The sequence below is a fragment of the Podarcis raffonei genome, chromosome 17 (genome assembly GCF_027172205.1).
Source record: "Podarcis raffonei isolate rPodRaf1 chromosome 17, rPodRaf1.pri, whole genome shotgun sequence".
In the NCBI taxonomy this organism is placed as follows: Eukaryota; Metazoa; Chordata; class Lepidosauria; order Squamata; family Lacertidae; genus Podarcis; species Podarcis raffonei.
Window position 1 is genome coordinate 8,068,782 of NC_070618.1, and position 16,930 is coordinate 8,085,711.

Here is a 16,930-nt window from a genome sequence, read left to right on the forward strand (position 1 = left end):
CCCTTTACCGTTACCTACGCTGCTAGATAATTGTGCATCTTGCAGTGAAGAGAGCTTTTGTGGATGTCGCCTTTGAGTGATGGCCTACAAAGAGTGTATTTGGTGGGGCAGGGGGTACTTGGCTGCCAACAATAACTTGCTTATTATGGATTAAAAACTGAACTTATTTTTCTCAATGCGTTCCCCTTCAAAGAGACTAGGAAGAATATTGTGACGAAACGCCATTAATGTGGAATATCATAACTCTTAACGCTGTCACCGTTGTTTGCTACCTACTGAGAACTGCCTACAGCTCTCCCATTCACCTTCTGCACCAGGCTTTCCCAAACTTGGCCCTCCAGCATGACTAAGCCGCTTCTGGCAAACCAGACCAGCGCACAGAAATGCTGTTTACCTTCCCGCTGGAGCGGTACCTATTTATCTACTTGCACTTTGACATGCTTTCGAACTGCTAGGTTGGCAGGAGCAGGGACCGAGCAACGGGAGCTCACCCCGTCGTGGGGATTTGAACCACCCACCTTCTGATCGGCAAGTCCTAGGCTCTGTGGTTTAACCCACAGCACCACCCATGTAGAGAACGGCAAATAGCCTTACCTTTGCCGCATTCTTTGCTTCCTGAAGTAGACAAAGGTCCCTGCTGCTGCCATGGCCATTAGCAGGATGGAAATGATGCCCAGAACAAGACCCGCTCTAGACTTCTCCTCCTCCTCTTCACAGTAGTCTCCATTATAGCCCAGTGAGCAGATGCATTTCACTGTATCGCCCTCCATAGTGCAGTCCCCTCTCCTGTTACAGGTCTCCCTGCTGCAAGGCTGAGACTCCAGGCCACTTTTTACGATTCCCTGCACCAGAGAAGATTCTTTCCATTTCTTTTTGGGAGGTAATGTGGTCTTCTGGCTTCTGCTTGGCTCGAGTGCCCATGCTGCTGTTGCAGTAGTACTCCTTCTCGTGTATTTTTTTACTGGTGCAGTTCCATCCGTAGGCTTCTTGGTGATGGTTTTGGTGGGTGCCACTGTGTTTTTCTTAACAAGAAAGGGTTTTGTTTGCAGCAGTGTGGAAGGTCGGTGTGTGGGCTGGGCTTTCTTCTTCGGAGTGTTGTTGCCTGCCGGCAGAAAAGCCATCAACACATTGCTTTGGGGACACAGCGAGATCATCCTAGGACCATATGACTGATCTGGTGGTTTAAGGATAGCAAATGTAGCTGCCTGCGAAGCTTACTTTCAGAGGTTATGCTATGTACAGTGGTACCTCAGGTTAAGTACCTAATTTGTTTCGGAGGTCCGTTCTTAACCTGAAACTGTTCTTAACTTGAAGCACCACTTTAGCTAATGGGGCCTCCTGCTGCTGCCATGCCGCCGGAGCACGATTTCTGTTCTTATCCTGAAGCAAAGTTCTTAACCTGAAGCACTATTTCTGGGTTAGCGGAGTCTGTAACCTGAAGCGTATGTAACCCGAGGTACCACTGTACTTGATTAAGGAGGTAGCTCACCTTTCCTTTTCTAGCAAAGTCATACAACACAGATTCTCAAAGGTTTATCTCAAATTGTTTGATTTATCTGTTGACCAACTTAGCTACTTTGCCCAACAGTTTGGCTGTGGGTATATTCCAGTCTTCCTGCCAACCTAGCAGTTCAAAAGCACGTCAAAGTGCAAGTAGATAAATAGGTACCGTTCCAGCGGGAAGGTAAACGGCGTTTCCGTGTGCTGCTCTGGTTCGCCAGAAGCGGCTTAGTCATGCTGGCCACATGACCCGGAAGCTGTACGCCGGCTTCGTCGGCCAATAAAGCGAGATGAGCACCGCAACCCCAGAGTCGGTCATGACTGGAGCTAGTGGTCAGGGGTCCCTTTACCTTTTTATATTCCAGTCTAGAATCTACCCATTCTACAAATAGCACCATCATTGCTTCCCTGATAGAATACTGAAAATGTATTTCCAGTAAAGCACTGAGAATATAAACCAGTTCCTACCTCCTGCTCACAGAACAGTTCCTAGTGGCCCCCATTAGAAGACAGCATGGCAAACTAGTTTTAAGTATGTAGCTTGGATTTCCCTTATGTTTTGCATAATCTTATGTTAGCTATAATTGTGCCTATGGTAGCCTCATGGGCTATGGTGCAACTTTTCTGTACTAGCAAAGCAAGGGGAGCGCACCCCCGTTGTGCGGATTCGAACTGCCAACCTTTCAATCAGCAGGTCCAAGAGGCTCAGTGGTTTAGACCACAGCTGGCCACATGACCCAGAAAGCTGTCTGTGGACAAACGCCGGCTCCCTTGGCCTGAAGCGAGATGAGCGCCACACCCCATAGTCACCTTTGACCGGACCTAACTGTCCAGGGTTCATTTACCTTTACCTTACTAGGAAAGAACAGTATTTCATTACATTTAAAGCTGTAGTTGTTGGGTTCTATGATTTTCTGGTAAGGCAGCAGCTAGATCTTAATGAATCTAGCTGTCCAACCATTAGGAGTTCAGGCATATTTGAGGGCCATTTAGCAAAGGAGAATTCTCCAAGGATCCATTTACTCACAACAACACAACACAACACAACACAACACAACACAACACAACACAACAACACAACACATGCAGTTTCTCAGTTGGGTTACTCACAGTCTCTCTCGTCTGATCCATCAGAGCAATCAATGCTGCCATCACAAACTTGCTCTTTTGCAATACATTTGCTGTTATCCTTGCAGGCTTGGAGCGGCTCTGAGCACAGCGGTTCGGTGCATCTAGTACCATGCTCTAGAACGTACCCGGCGATGCACCTGCAACTTCTCCCTTGCGGAATTGGCAAGCAAATGTGGCTGCATCCACCATTCTTTTCCGAACAGCCATTGTGACCTAGAAGTAGCAAGAGGAAGATTTTTAATCACTTTGGCTTACCTGCTACTCTGCAAAATGTCGTGTGTTAAAAGGAAGCACACTCCTGTCAGCTTGATTGCTGGTGCAATAAACCCGTGGTTGGTGGGGTTTTTTTTTTTGGGGGGGGTTATAAACAAGAATAATTTTATACAAGTAAGAGTATACCAAGTTTTCTCATGTCATATGTATATCACAAAAATAGCATAATAAATGTGGGAAAATATCTGCAACATATGTTTCATTATTAGTGGTCAATGTATGAGTTCTTGGTTTATGAATTGGTTTAAACAATTAGGGAGGGGGAGGAGGAGGGGGGAGTGGTGGGTGGGGTGGGCTGGTTATGCTTCTATTATTCTACTTAGTGGGGGGGGCGTCAGCGTTACTTGTATGGGTTCTCTTACTATTCACTTGTATTTCCTTGGTGGTGAGAGAGGTTGCAAGTGGCTTAGGGTGTGGTTGGTTGTCTTTGGTTGGCTGTAGTGAGAATTGTTTATGTGTGTGAGCGGGGCGTAAGTGTGTATTTTTGAATCAGGTTAGCCAGAGTGATTCATATGCTCCCGGAAGATTCTTGATGTTGTCTTGTTGAGCTATGTATGTGATAAAGGGGAACCAAACCAGGGTGAAGGCGTCTTCTTCTGTTTGTCCCCGTGTTGGTTTATTGGTTAGTTTTTCTAAAATAAACCTGTGTTGAACCCTTCTGTTACCTGGTCCCCAGTTTAAGCAATCTAGAACAAGCCTTAAAGATAGTGGGAGTTCTTCTAGAAGGCAAGCAGCTTGACAGATTCAAGTAAGGAAAAACTGATGGCCCTATTTTTGTGTTAGGTTAAGAAGCCACCATTTTGAGTTATACCCCCCAAAGGACCCTGGTTGACCAACTGCTCAGAAGAGACCCTGGTCACCCTTTTAAAAATGTTTACCTTGTTGGTTGAGTTTGCTGTAGATCTTTATATCCACAAGTTTCTGCTCTTCTTTAAACCACCAGTTTTCCGAATCATCCAGTCTGCTGTGCCACACCTTTGTTGCACCTATTAAGACATAAAATAAGAGAGAGAAATTGGAGACACATTCTTTACAGTGACCTAGGGCATTACTGGGGTGTGTGTGTGTGAAACTATATGGCATTAGAATTTCCCACTCCAATTCTCAACTAGCTAGAATCTGTTTATTTCTGAGCTAATTAGGTAAGTTATCTTCGTGCACAGTGCACTGCATCAAGGCTCCCAAAGAATACCAGCTGAATGTGTCCTATAAGCTTAGGAATAATGCTAAACACTCATCTCAACCCCCTAGAATGCCGATCATTTAAGACTTCTAGCTAGGATCAGTTCCTTGGCATCTGCCCCACTTCATTTTGTTGGCATGCCATGGACTTCTCAAGTCCAGGCAGCTGATCAAGCATCGCCATGTGCTACCATCTGCCACATCTACCCAGTGGCGTAAGGATGGGGGGACAGGGGGCCGTGGCTCTGGGCACACAACCAGGCGCCCCTCACAACAGGCACCCTCATAGAGGCTGTAGCTGTGGGGAGACAAGCTGCGCCCAGGCCTAGCCTTTAGGGCTGGGGCACCGGCAGTACCTCCTCCTCCTCGTGGCCAGCGAAATGACCCCTGTGTGCCCGGCCACTGGGCTGGCCGAGAGGGAGGGAGGAAGAGGAAGGTAGGAAAGCACTGCTGGAGCCACGAGCATTGCCCAGAGTGCCTTGCTGCAATGATAGGTAGCATGAGGTGACACGGCGGTGCCCTCAGCTTCACTTTTTGTCTGCCTTATCTCTGCTACCAGGTTGGGACTAGTTCGCAAGGAGGGATTCCCTTGATTAGACGCTGGCCAGCAAAGGGACTGACCATTGCTCAGTCCACCAGAGGGGCACAACACTTGCCCCACCCCGGAGACCAGCAACCCATGCTACGTCCCTCCATCGACTCACACTTTATTTAAATATAATGTTTTGCTGGAATTCTGCAATTGTTGGAGCCTGCTTACCATTGCGCGCCGTTGTTGTCCAGACCATTATCCCCTCCCCAGCCGTGAAGAGTGTAAGGCCACGCAGGCCAGAACGAATGAGCCTGTGCTGAGTGCCATCCATCCGAATGCTTTCCACAGTGCCTTTTGCTGGAAGAAAGGAAGTTAGAGGCTGAGCTGTGTAAGAGGAATATGCATGGGAACTACTCCTGTTGGTTCTTAGGAGCAAAAATATCATTGAGTTTCAACCCACATTACATTAAAGACTGGCATCTGCAGAGAAGCATCTCACTCGCTGACTTCCATTCTCTAAACTTTCCATGATCTTGAAATATTTCGTCTTGAAGGCATTCCTAGCAGGAAGTCGCCAACACTTGTTACATGGATTAGATCTTGCTGGCCATGCCTATCTTGGACTTTTGCTTCTCTGCAGGATACAGATACAGCTTAAACACTGACACCATATCCTAAGTGGATTTGAAAGCCAGCCCATTATAATAAATAAAAATAAATGCAATAAAGTTAACAAAGGATCCATTTCCAGATCCCAAGATGGGTTATTTTAAAAGTTAGCTAGTGGTTCAGCCAGTCCAGGAAGCTGGCCAAGCCTTTCAACATGCCCCAAAGGAGGCTAAAGGTAAAGGTAAAGGGACCCCTGACGGTTAGGTCCAGTCATGGCCGACTCTGGGGTTGCGGCGCTCATCTTGCTTTATTGGCCAAGGAAGCCGGTGTACAGCTTCCGGGTCATGTGGCCAGCATGGCTAAGCCGCTTCTGGAGAACCAGAGTAGCGCACGGAAATGCCGTTTACCTTCCCGCTGGAGCGGTACCTATTTATCTACTTGCACTTTGACGTGCTTTTGAACTGCTAGGTGGGCAGGAGCAGGGACCGAGCAACGGGAGCTCACCCCGTTGCGGGGATTCGAACTGCCAACCTTCTGATCGGCAAGTCCTAGGCTCTGTGGTTTAACCCACAGCGCCACCTGCGTCCCTTAAAGGAGGCTAGCTGCGCCAAAATAATTATACCATTGTGGATGTTAGACTACTTACCTTGGTCAGCCCAGTAGACCTGGGTGCCATAATCGACTATGGTTAAACCCACTGGAGTCTGTGATGTCGCCCAGAGAACATTCCTCTTGCTCCCATCCATGGAAGAACATTCTATTACGGGACCAAGCGCTCTGTGTTCGTTACCGGAGTCGACAAAGCACATAGCCACAGTTGGGGGATGCAGAACTACAGAAGTTGGATGGGACAGCCCATCGCTGATCAGAACAAGTGTGTATCTCCCATCTGAAGTTGCCACTTGGATTGATGGGTGCTTGCTGTCAATCCAGTAGATGTTGCCACTCAGCCAGTCAAGAGCTAGTGAGATCACGGTGCCCTTGACCGGCAGGACTTCCTTCAGGGCAACTCTCCCGGCATCCTTCATAGCTAGGACCTTTATGACGCCACCTTCAGACTCCGAGAAGTAAAGTGCATTGTCACGTACAGAGTAGTCTACTGCTGCCAAGTGGTTGACGCTTGTCATGGGGAGGGTGCTGTGGACAGGGGGCAGCTGCCCCGAAACGGAGCGCAGTTTCTTTAGGTAGACCTAGGATTTTAGGAAAGTATTAGATACATTTATATGGTTTTGGGAGGCAACAAGAGGGTGTTCCATCTGCAGCTTCAGTGGAGAAATTCTGCCAAGGAAACCCTTCTCATATGACCTAAATCTACAGTGGTACCTCGGGTTAAGAACTTAATTTGCTCTGAAGGTCCGTTCTTAACCTGAAACTGTTCTTAACCTGAGGTACCACTTTAGCTAATGGGGCCTCCGGCTGCCGCCGCGCTGCTGGAGCACGATTTCTGTTCTCATCCTGAGGTAAAGTTCTTAACTTGAGGTACAATTTTCGGGTTAGCGGAGTCTGTAACCTGAAGCGTCTGTAACCTGAGGTACCACTGTACTGGTCTTTAGGGCCTTTTTGCCACAACTGGCAAAGACGAGCCTTCACACAAGTCTCTCTGCAACACAGTAAAGTGGAAACTCTCCATTGAAGTGAGTTTGGTAAAAGTGTACAAGGGGTCTGACTGAGGCATCACGGTCTTCCTCACTTGCGAGAGAAAAGACAATGGACATTTCACAACGGTGACTGCTGCAGGGAAAGAGCTTCAGTAACGTGCAACCCTGAAGTTTTGGATCCCCTCCAAACGGGTGCCAAAGTTTTGTGCTATTTTTGTGCCACCCCCCAAACTGAGTAATTGATACTCCAACCAGGAGACAAAGGTATTCCCGCCCCCAACAAGCCAACATTGTGTGATTCACTCCAAACCGGTGCCAAATTTTGCAACCGTTTCAAACCTTTCTGCACTGCAAACCCTGCTCCCAAATTGAGGAATTGATACTAAAAATTGGGTTCCTAGTTAATGCCGCTGAAGTGAAATACACTCAAGATCCCACACTGTCTGATTGGCTCCAAGCAGTGTCAAATTCTCACAGTTGTTTTGCACCATTTCAGAGCACAAACCCCATGTTTTGCATTGCCCCCTAAAAAGCAGCACAGTAAATGCATTAAAACTGGGAAATATCTCTGCCCAGAGGCTGACTTAGCGGCAGTTTGAGCGTTTCCCCTGCACCAAACAGCAGAAAACTATTGCATAATGACTGCTCTCCACATCAAACGGAGGGCACCCTTTGCGTGCAGCACCCCCAATCCTACGTGACTCCCGGCAAAGCGCTCCTGGACCACCTCCCCAAGTGCGGACCAGGTAAGGGTAGGGTCCGCTCTTTAAGCATAAAAGGGGGTGCAGCCTACCTAGGAGCTCTCAGTCGGCTCCAGAGCTTCAGGACTTCATCCTCTGAGAAGTTAAGACTGGGGCCACAGTCTGGGGTGGGGTGGGAAGCTATGCTTGCCATGCCTTTAAACCCCCACCCAACTCCTGGTGGTGATCCCAGGGCTCCCCGTTAAAGGGGTTGTGTTGAGGGGAGTCACTGGCCATGCGTTGAAAGGTTGTCAGTGCACTCCTCTGTGTTGCGGTGAAATAGTGGGCAGGCTCTCTGCTTAAACATACCGTATTTTTCGCTCTATAAGACACACCCGATCATAAGACGCACCTAGTTTTAGAGGAGGAGAACAAGAAAAAAAATATTCTCTCCCTCTCTGCACAGCGCCCCTTCAGTGAAGCGGCAGACGAAACGGAGCCCCTTCCATTTCTCCTCCCGCTTCACTGAAGCGGCACTGCGCAGAGAGGGAAAGCTGTGCGGCGCCTCTCCAGCGAAGCGAAGTCAGGAGAGCAAGAGGGATCGGTGCACACTGACCCCTCTCACTCTCCTGGCTTCAGCGAAAGCAACGTGAAGCCTCCAGAGTTCGTGGCACAGAACATCACAAAGCTAGCACAACACTTTGACACCAGTTGAGAGGGGATCCAAAATTTTGAAGTCACGCTTTAATGCAGCTCATGGAAAGGGAGATGAGATACACAACATTTTTTGTCGAGCAGCCCTGTAAGAGCTCAACCTAGTCCATGTTTACCCAGCAGGGAAACAAATCCTTTCCTTTCCAACTTACCACAAAGGGGGAAAGGACCCCTTGGACTGGAAAACGAAAACAAAATTCCCTGTTATTATGCAAGAGGTCAGCAATACCTGAGTAACAGAGGCTTGTGCAACCAGAAACATGAACGCCGTCTCCTTCAGAGGAACGCAGGTCTTTTCATCGTTTGAAAGCACAAGTCCAGCTGGGCAGCGGCAGCTCCCTCTTTTGTTTGGGTTCAACAGGCACAAGTGGGAACAGCCATTGCCGGCACACGGGTTGGGAGCTCCCGGCTGAAGAACTTCATGCAGGATCTGCAAGCGAATTTCCCCAGATGTTAAAAGCCTTGACCGAGATTGGTGTTTCCAGGGCATCTCTCTCTGTAGCCTGAATCAAGACCATGCACTGCAACGTACACTGTGCTGGGGGAAATCTGCAGTAAAGCCCGTCTGGGTTGTGTGGGTGGGTTGGGGAAAGGAAAAGCATTTCCCATTTAATTTCAAGTTTGTGGCAGTTGTCATGAAGTGGGGGAAAAGGTATCTTCCGTCCTCCATTTGACAAAGGATGAGGCCCATGAGCCAGGTGTGTAACAGGTCAGTTTCCCTGGCAGTCTGGATTTATTCTAAACCACAGAGCCTGGGGCTTGCTGATCAGAAGGTCAGCGGTTTGAATCCCCACAACGGGGTGAGCTCCTGTTGCTCAGTCCCTGCTCCTGCCCACCTAGCAGTTCGAAAGCACGTCAAAGTGCAAGTAGATAAATAGGTACCGCTCCGGCGGGAAGGTAAACGGTGTTTCCGTGCGCTGCTCTGGTTCGCCAGAAGCGGCTTAGTCATGCTGGCCACATGACCCGGAAGCTGTACGCCGGCTCCCTTGGCCAATAAAGCGAGATGAGCACCGCAACCCCAGAGTCGGCCATGACTGGACCTAATGGTCAGGGGTTGCTTTACCTTTACTCTGCATTTTTGAAGCAGAAGAGCTTGCGTTGCTCCCCAGCTACCAAATAACTCTTTTAACAAGCCAGGTCCTTCAGGCCTGCATTATTATTATTTCCAATAGGACTGTAAGGGCTTTGCCAAACTAAGTGGAATGCATGCAGCTTCTATACACAAGTGTGATTCACTTCAGCAGGCAAGTTTGATGCAGCTTTTTCTGATGGTTGGCAGCCTGAACCATATTCACACATGGGACTTCCTAAAATGAGTTAACACTAATTAGTGCAGCAGCTATACTCACAAGAATAGTGGCATTTGGCCTATACCTTGTTCCTGACCATGTTTTCCATTCTCCCAGCCTGCCTTGCAGCAAAGCTGTTTTACTCGCTTAATATGATAGCGTGAGAGTTTTGCTCAGAGGGATGCTATGCAAACAAAGTCCCAGCAAAACCCAGTTTCAGTTATTCTTCAATGTTGGCAAGGAGATACACTCTTGGCTGAACCTACTGGTCCCCTACAAAGAGTTAAAGGAAGTACCTTAAGTCCATATGGTTGCCCATGACGCTTGATAAGGACGGATCTATTCTTTCCAGTCCTTTTGTGTAGTCTCTGTACTGTCCTTGTTTTCAGCTCAGACCAATAAACATAATCCTCAAAGACAGCCACTGCAAAGGGACTATGAATTTCAGTCAGCTCAAACACCTAGCAGAGGGGAAATGAAGTGTTGATGTCAAGATACTTATCCCAGTTTGACCTAGATCTTATGTTCAACAAAGATTTGGAAGTTTTTAAATGAGCATTGTTCCCTCAACATTTGTCTTTTTCACTTCTGGGTCAAATGCAAGATTTTGTATCCATATAGAATTCTATCAAGATTTACTGAGAGCAAAGATGGATTATTACAATGCAAGCAGGAGCAGTTCCCACTTTCAAAGGAAAAATGAAGCCTCAGCTCTTGAATATATAAGCTTACCTGAGCTTCGTGCACAGCTGGAAGCAAGAATTTATTTGATATTAATTTAACTTGCATACTGCTTTATATTTCAAGAAATCTCTAAAGTGGGTTACGTCAACTGTACTACCGACACTTCTAAAGTACCACATTTAAGTAACGTAAGAAATAAATCTCTAAATACGCCTGAGTAAAATAAAAAACAAAGGTAAATCTTACACAAAACAAAAATACATCAATGTACAGTATAATTATATACAGTTGAATCAATGAAATTTATCACAACAGATTATAGGCATACATATAGCTGACCCACAACAAAGTGGCAGTTAAATTTCAGGCTGGAAGTTGGAAAGAATAGTGGAGTCAGATAAAAGGATGGTTTTTCTTTACTGATATTGTTAATGAACTTGAGTCAAAAATAAAGAAAGTGGATTTTAAAGCAGTATACCTACTTTGGGGGTCGCCCTATCTGTCTGTCTGTCTGTCTGTCTATCTATCTATCTATCTATCATCTATCTATCTATATATCTATATATCTATCTATATATGGGACGCGGGTGGTGCTGTGGGTTAAACCACACAGCCTAGGGCTTACTGATCAGAAGGTCGGCAGTTCGAATTCCCACGACGGGGTGAGCTCCCGTTGCTCGGTCCCTGCTCCTGCCAACCTAGCAGTTCGAAAGCACATCAAAGTGCAAGTAGATAAATAGGTACCCCTCCAGCGGGAAGGTAAACGGCGTTTCCGTGTGCTGTTCTGGTTCGCCAGAAGCGGCTTAGTCATGCTGGCCACATGACCTGGAAGCTGTACGCCAGCTCCCTCGGCCAATAAAGCGAGATGAGCGCCACAACCCCAGAGTCGGCCACGACTGGACCTAATGGTCAGGGGTCCCTTTACCTTTAGTGTGTGTGTGTGTGTGAGTGAGAGAGAGAGAGAGAGAGAGAGAGTGAGAGAGAGAGAGAGAGAGAGAGAGAAAGAGGAGAGATCACATGAATATTATAAAAAAGCATTTTTGCATACGATAACACATTTGGCAATCATTCCATCCACACTCCAGGTATGCTTATAAGGTATGTGGTACCTTCATACCACTGCCATCCAAGTAGGCCGACCCAATATAGTGAAACTTGTCATCAGACCAGAAGATTTTCCAGCTCAAGAGGTCAAGGGTTATGCTGGTGGGCCAGCCAAGCCCATCAAGTAGTACCGATCTGCTGCTTCCATCCATCCCAGCTTGCTCTATTTTGGAGTCATCCCCTATTGCAGACCAATACATTAACCTAAGGAAGAGAAGGTGAATGTTAAGATACTTCTGCGGGGCAGGGAAATTGAATGGACTTCAGTTTTCACACACTACCGATATAATGCTTGTTGGAAAGAAAAGGTTCGCAAGCCTAAATTCCATTTTAGTCTGCAGATTTTAATTGCCGTTTTTCCATTTGTCCCCTTTTGAGAATCGCACATCTCTTATCGTAGCCAGAGCCTACTTTGAGCCAGGTCATGAATCCCTATGACCAGAGCAGGAGCTCAGATCAAAAATTCTGCAAATGGTAAGTGTGCATTGTCCTTTGCACATGAGTTGACCCCTAGCACACGAGGATGAAAAGCTGGTCTTCCGTGGAGTTTAGAGTTCCAGTTCAGACTCTTTCTTTTTAACCTGCATGGCTTATATGTATGGATCATCCCCAATAAGGTCAGCAGACGAGTTGCCATCAGTCCCATTTTGTGGCAATCTTTTTTTTACGTTTTGATTGGTCAAGCTTGCCAAGCCTATTTGAAAAATTTTTGTATGTGGTGGGCAGGCACAGCGATATAATGTGCACCTTTGCTCTTTTTTTATTTTAAAGCTTAGGCTAGACACAGGTGGCGCTGTGGGTTAAACCACAGAGCCTAGGACTTGCCGATCAGAAGGTCGGCGGTTCGAATCCCCGTGACGGGGTGAGTTCTTGTTGCTCGGTCCCTGCTCCTGCCAACCTAGCAGTTTGAAAGCACGTCAGAGTGCAAGTAGATAAATAGGTACTGCTCTGGCGGGAAGGTAAACAGTGTTTCCATACGCTGCTCTGGTTTGCCAGAAGTGGCTTAGTCATGCTGGCCATGAGTGGACCTAATGGTCAGGGGTCCCTTTACCTTTAGCGTTGAAAAGAAGCTAAGATCAAGAGCCAAGACTAGAATGGCAGACCAGCAACGCTTCTCACAGTAATTAGAATGGCATGTGTGGCTTTTGGGTGGCCTGTATTTGGCACATGCAGCAGACTACATGGTACCTTGGTTCGCAAATGCCTTGGTAGTCAAACGCCTTGGTTCTCAAACGCCGAAAACCTGGAAGTAAATGTTCCAGTTTTCAAACGTTTTTCAGAAGCCAGATGTCCGATGCGAGTGTCTGCTGTTGTTTCCGGGGTGCCTGCACCAATCAGAAGCTGCACCTTGGTATTCAAACATTTCAGAAGTCAAACGGACCTCCAGAATGAATTAAGTTTGGCGCTTTTGTTTTTGGGATTTATTTTGTGTTTTTGAGGCTTTTTCGGTTAATTTGTTTTTGTGACTGTGTGGAACCCAGTTCAGCTACTGATTGATTGATTGTGTGACTGCAGAAATGGCTAAAAGCCCTCCATCCAAACAATAATTATCAGTGCAGGTAAGAAAAAAATAAGATTTTTTATCATCTACAATATTGTCTTATTGATTTTATAGTACAGTACATTGATTTTTGCTTTCATTTTGTGGATCGACGGTCTCGTTAGATAGTAAAATTCATGATAAATTGCTGCTTTAGGGGTTGTTTTTAAAAGTCTGGAACGGATTAATCCGTTTTGCATTACTTTCCATGGGAAACTGTGCCTTGGTTTTGGAACGGACTTCTGGAACGGATTATGTTTGAGAACCAAGGTACCACTGTATTCCAATTAGAAGCCCAACACTGGAAGCAATGTTCATAAAATACAGAGACTCTGAAAGTCTTACCCATCCAAAGGGTGGAGTGCGAGTGACCGAGGCTGATCCAGATAATCAAGAACCACAGTGTGCTCAGGAATTCCTCTCCATTTGCCATTTAGCTGTGTAGCCAAGATCTGTCCTGCCATCCCATCTGTCCAGTAAAGATTTCTTCCTACCCAGTCTACTGCTATGCAATCCGATTTGATTCCTGGAGTCATGGGGTGGGGGGAGATAAAATGAGTGCACCGACACTTGGAGGTCAGGAATGTAACTCCCCATGCAAATTGGTCATTGCCTATATTTACTCTAGCAGGTGCCAAACTTGCTGTGTTAAAATCACCTAGGCTATTACAAAAGACAGGTGTAGCTACCTGCAATGACTTTCTGCAGCATTTCAGGGATTGTGCAATTTTCATTTGTGCTCCAAACCGCCTTGCAAATACTAGTGGCCTGGACAAGTGGTTGCTCTTGAATTAGCCCAGGAGGCTTCTTCTGGAGCAGGGGATTTGTGCCAGATTCAGTTTATTATTACAGTGGTACCTCGGGTTACATACGCTTCAGGTTACAGACTCTGCTAACCCAGAAATTGTTATGTATTGAAGTTCTCACCCTGGCCACCAGGAGTATCATGTATGTAGTTTTCCCTCAGGTCCAGGTCAGTTACTTTAGGCGGGAAACCCTGGGTTGTTGTTGCTACAATCTTGATAGCCGGCTACCTATAAAAGCAGGCCGGCTGAGCTGTTTGCTGTTCAGTTCTGTTCCAGCTTACAAATAAAGAGCTGCTTTGGAGAAATCGCTGCCTTGTCTGCAATGTCTACCCACTATTTAACAGAAATAGTGCTTTAGGTTAAGAACTTTGCTTCAGGATGAGAACAGAAATTGTGCTCTGGCGGCGCGGCAGCAGCGGGAGGCCCCATTAGCTAAAGTGGTGCTTCAGGTTAAGAACAGTTTCAGGTTAAGAACGGACCTCCGGAACGAATTAAGTACTTAACCCGAGGTACCACTGTCTTTTACATTCAACAAGTAGGAAGTTTCATCAGAGACTTTCAGCATAGTTCAAAGTAAGTAGTTTGCTCCCAAGTCAGATGCCCGAACCTAAACCAAAAGACCCACCTTTAACTAGAGTCCCCCTTTCCTTGTTTCTCATGTTCATCCACTTAATACTTTCTGCATTGAGGTCCATCCAGAAGATTTTCTGCTCCGCCAAGTCATAGTCGATAGAAAAGATAATAAAGTCCTTCTCAGTGGTCAATATAACATCTCCTTTCAGGCTCCTTAATCCATATAGGATCAAATTGAACTGAACTGCAACAAGCAACTTTGGCTCAGAGCCTGCAGGAAAGAGAAGGGGTTACACATAGCAGTTTTGACCCCTGCTGCCACCACCTGCAGTACGATACTGGCAAGGCATTGCACAGACTCCTAGAAGAATAGACATAGTCAACCCCAGCATTCAGTAAACTGAATCTGCCGAGTTGGTGCTTCGGACAAGTTGCCAACACAAGTGAAAGCTTGAAAGCAAATCGCCTGCCAGCCAGCCAGTTTTTCTTTTCTTTTTAAAGTTACTGCTGCACTTAACATTACTCCCCACATTTGTATTTGGGTGAAAAGTAATACTTGGCAAGTTACACCAGCTTTCTTTTCATTGGTTTGCAGCTTCAGTCTTTGCAAAACAATGCTGCTTTTGGAAACAGCAGAATTCTAGGTGCTAAATCGGGAGTCCTTGCCCAACTAACAACTCTATTAGAGCTGATCAGCAAGCTCCCATCACTTTTCCAGCACCGTGCAGGACAATACAGAGGCTTGGTTTCTACAGCTTCCTAGCCCCTAGTCTGTGGGTGCATGTAAAGGTAAAGCGACCCATGAGCATTAGGTCCAGTCATAACCGACTCTGGGGTTGCGGCGCTCATCTCGCTTTATTGGCCGAGGGAGCCGGCATACAGCTTCCGGGTCATGTGGCCAGCATGACTAAGCTGCTTCTGGCGAACCAGAGCTGCGCACGGAAGCGATGTTTACCTTCCCGCCGGAGTGGTACCTATTTATCTACTTGTACTTTGTTGTGCTTTTGAACTGCTAGGTGGGCAGGAGCAGGGACCGAGCAACGGGAGCTCACCCCGTCGCGGGGATTCGAACCGCCGACCTTCTGATCGGCAAGTCCTGGGCTCTGTGGTTTAACCCACAGCGCCACCCTCGTCCCTCTGTGGGTGCATGTACCTGAAACCAGATTTTTATTTCACTTCAAGCAAGCTCAGCTCAAGCCACTGAACCACGCAGACATATGCCTACCAAAAGAGGCAAGCTACACGTTTACAGGGCCTTACCAAGTACTTTGCAGGTGTGGCCATCTGGTTCCAGCATGTAGCCAGGGTGGCAAGTGCACATATAGCTTCCCTCTGTGTTGACGCAAGTCTGGCTGCATTTCTCCTCCGACAGCTCTTTACATTCATTTATATCTTTGCAGGAGCGCCTGTCGCTCCTTAGCCGGAATCCTTCGTAGCAAGCACATTTCTGTAAGGAGAAGGTTACGTTAAAAGAAACTTGGGTCTTCGTGTTGCAGGCAAGCGGGTCGCTTTTATCATCTTCGTTCAGAGCTTTCATGCTGGAATGCTCATGTATGAAAAGTCGCTGCTGGAGAAAAGTGAAATGATCGTTGCTGCTCAAGACTGATTGGTTGCTTTGTGCGTTCCATCAAGCCGAAAGAATCCCAGCAGGACAGGATGAAAGCTTGACCTACCCATTCACAGAGCAGGCAGACAAGGGAGCCTGGATTTGAAGGAAGATGTTCCCTTTAACAGAACTGGGAAATGAAGAGCTACAGCTTTCTAGGCTGGTGGCTGCAGCTTGTGAAGTGTGAGGCAATTTGAAGGGTCCTCTAAGCATGAATGATAGGTGATGATTCATGCAATCTTCTCTTTAAAAGACATCTGAAGGCAGCCCTGTTTAGGGAAGTTTTTAATATTTAATGCTGTATTGTTTTTAACACTTGATTGGAAGCCGCCCAGAGTGGCTGGGGAAACTCAGCCAGATGAGCGGGGTATAAATAATAAATTATTATTATTATTATTATTATTATTATTATTATTATTAGGTAGGGGACAGAAATAAAGAGGGAAATATGCTCAATGCAGCTTTTTCTTAACATATAGCTATTAAGAGAACAGTCTCAGTCTGCTCTGACAACTAATGTAGTGGTTAGCAATCATGCACACACAGAGTGAGAGACTGCAAGAGGCCCACCGTTTTAACCAGGACTGCAGTGAACATTCCTTCCCTCCACACCTGCGATCACAAATGAAAATTCTCCACCGCTGCAATTAGACTTGCAAAATCCCTACTGGTAACAGTGAACTTTCCCCACCTCCTCCTAAGGCTGGGGGCAGGGAACTGGTTTCCTAATAGAAACCCCATCCCCCGTACCTAATATTAACTTTAAAATGAAACCAAACATGGTTGCCAAGCAAGCAGACGCATTAAAGTTTGGCTTCAGCCGGTAGCCTTGCTGGAAAAAGTTGACCAATATGCCATCCGCTGAATCCCCATCTTCCGACTCAGAACTGGAATGGTGGAAATGCATACAGACCTCTAAGTGAGCAGACATTCCATTTTAAATGGCATTTGGGCCAACACAAGGTTAAAACTGAGTAACAAAGCCGACGTGCACCTTACAAGACAATATAGCTATCTGCCACTTTCCTGCACCAAGAGGAATTTGGCTTTCATGGAAAGAGCCTTAGCAAGCTTCGTCCTGGCAGAAGCAGCAGTCAGTTTAGAAGTCA

The 16,930-nt window shown here is 46.7% G+C and overlaps 1 protein-coding gene across 1 annotated transcript in view; it reads right to left on the reverse strand.

Annotated features, from left to right (window-relative positions):
- LOC128405020 (prolow-density lipoprotein receptor-related protein 1-like) overlaps nucleotides 1–16,930 on the reverse strand; it is a 44,841-nt gene that overhangs the window by 1,203 nt on the left and 26,708 nt on the right. The window contains exons 21-31 of the mRNA XM_053371188.1: nucleotides 15,476–15,662; nucleotides 14,268–14,486; nucleotides 13,182–13,362; nucleotides 11,302–11,500; nucleotides 9,805–9,969; nucleotides 8,449–8,649; nucleotides 5,874–6,417; nucleotides 4,847–4,975; nucleotides 3,783–3,890; nucleotides 2,611–2,844; nucleotides 595–1,102 (exon numbers count right to left, since the gene is read on the reverse strand). Coding sequence (XP_053227163.1) covers nucleotides 595–1,102; nucleotides 2,611–2,844; nucleotides 3,783–3,890; nucleotides 4,847–4,975; nucleotides 5,874–6,417; nucleotides 8,449–8,649; nucleotides 9,805–9,969; nucleotides 11,302–11,500; nucleotides 13,182–13,362; nucleotides 14,268–14,486; nucleotides 15,476–15,662 — 2,675 coding nt within the window. The remainder of the gene's footprint in view (nucleotides 1–594; nucleotides 1,103–2,610; nucleotides 2,845–3,782; nucleotides 3,891–4,846; nucleotides 4,976–5,873; nucleotides 6,418–8,448; nucleotides 8,650–9,804; nucleotides 9,970–11,301; nucleotides 11,501–13,181; nucleotides 13,363–14,267; nucleotides 14,487–15,475; nucleotides 15,663–16,930) is intronic.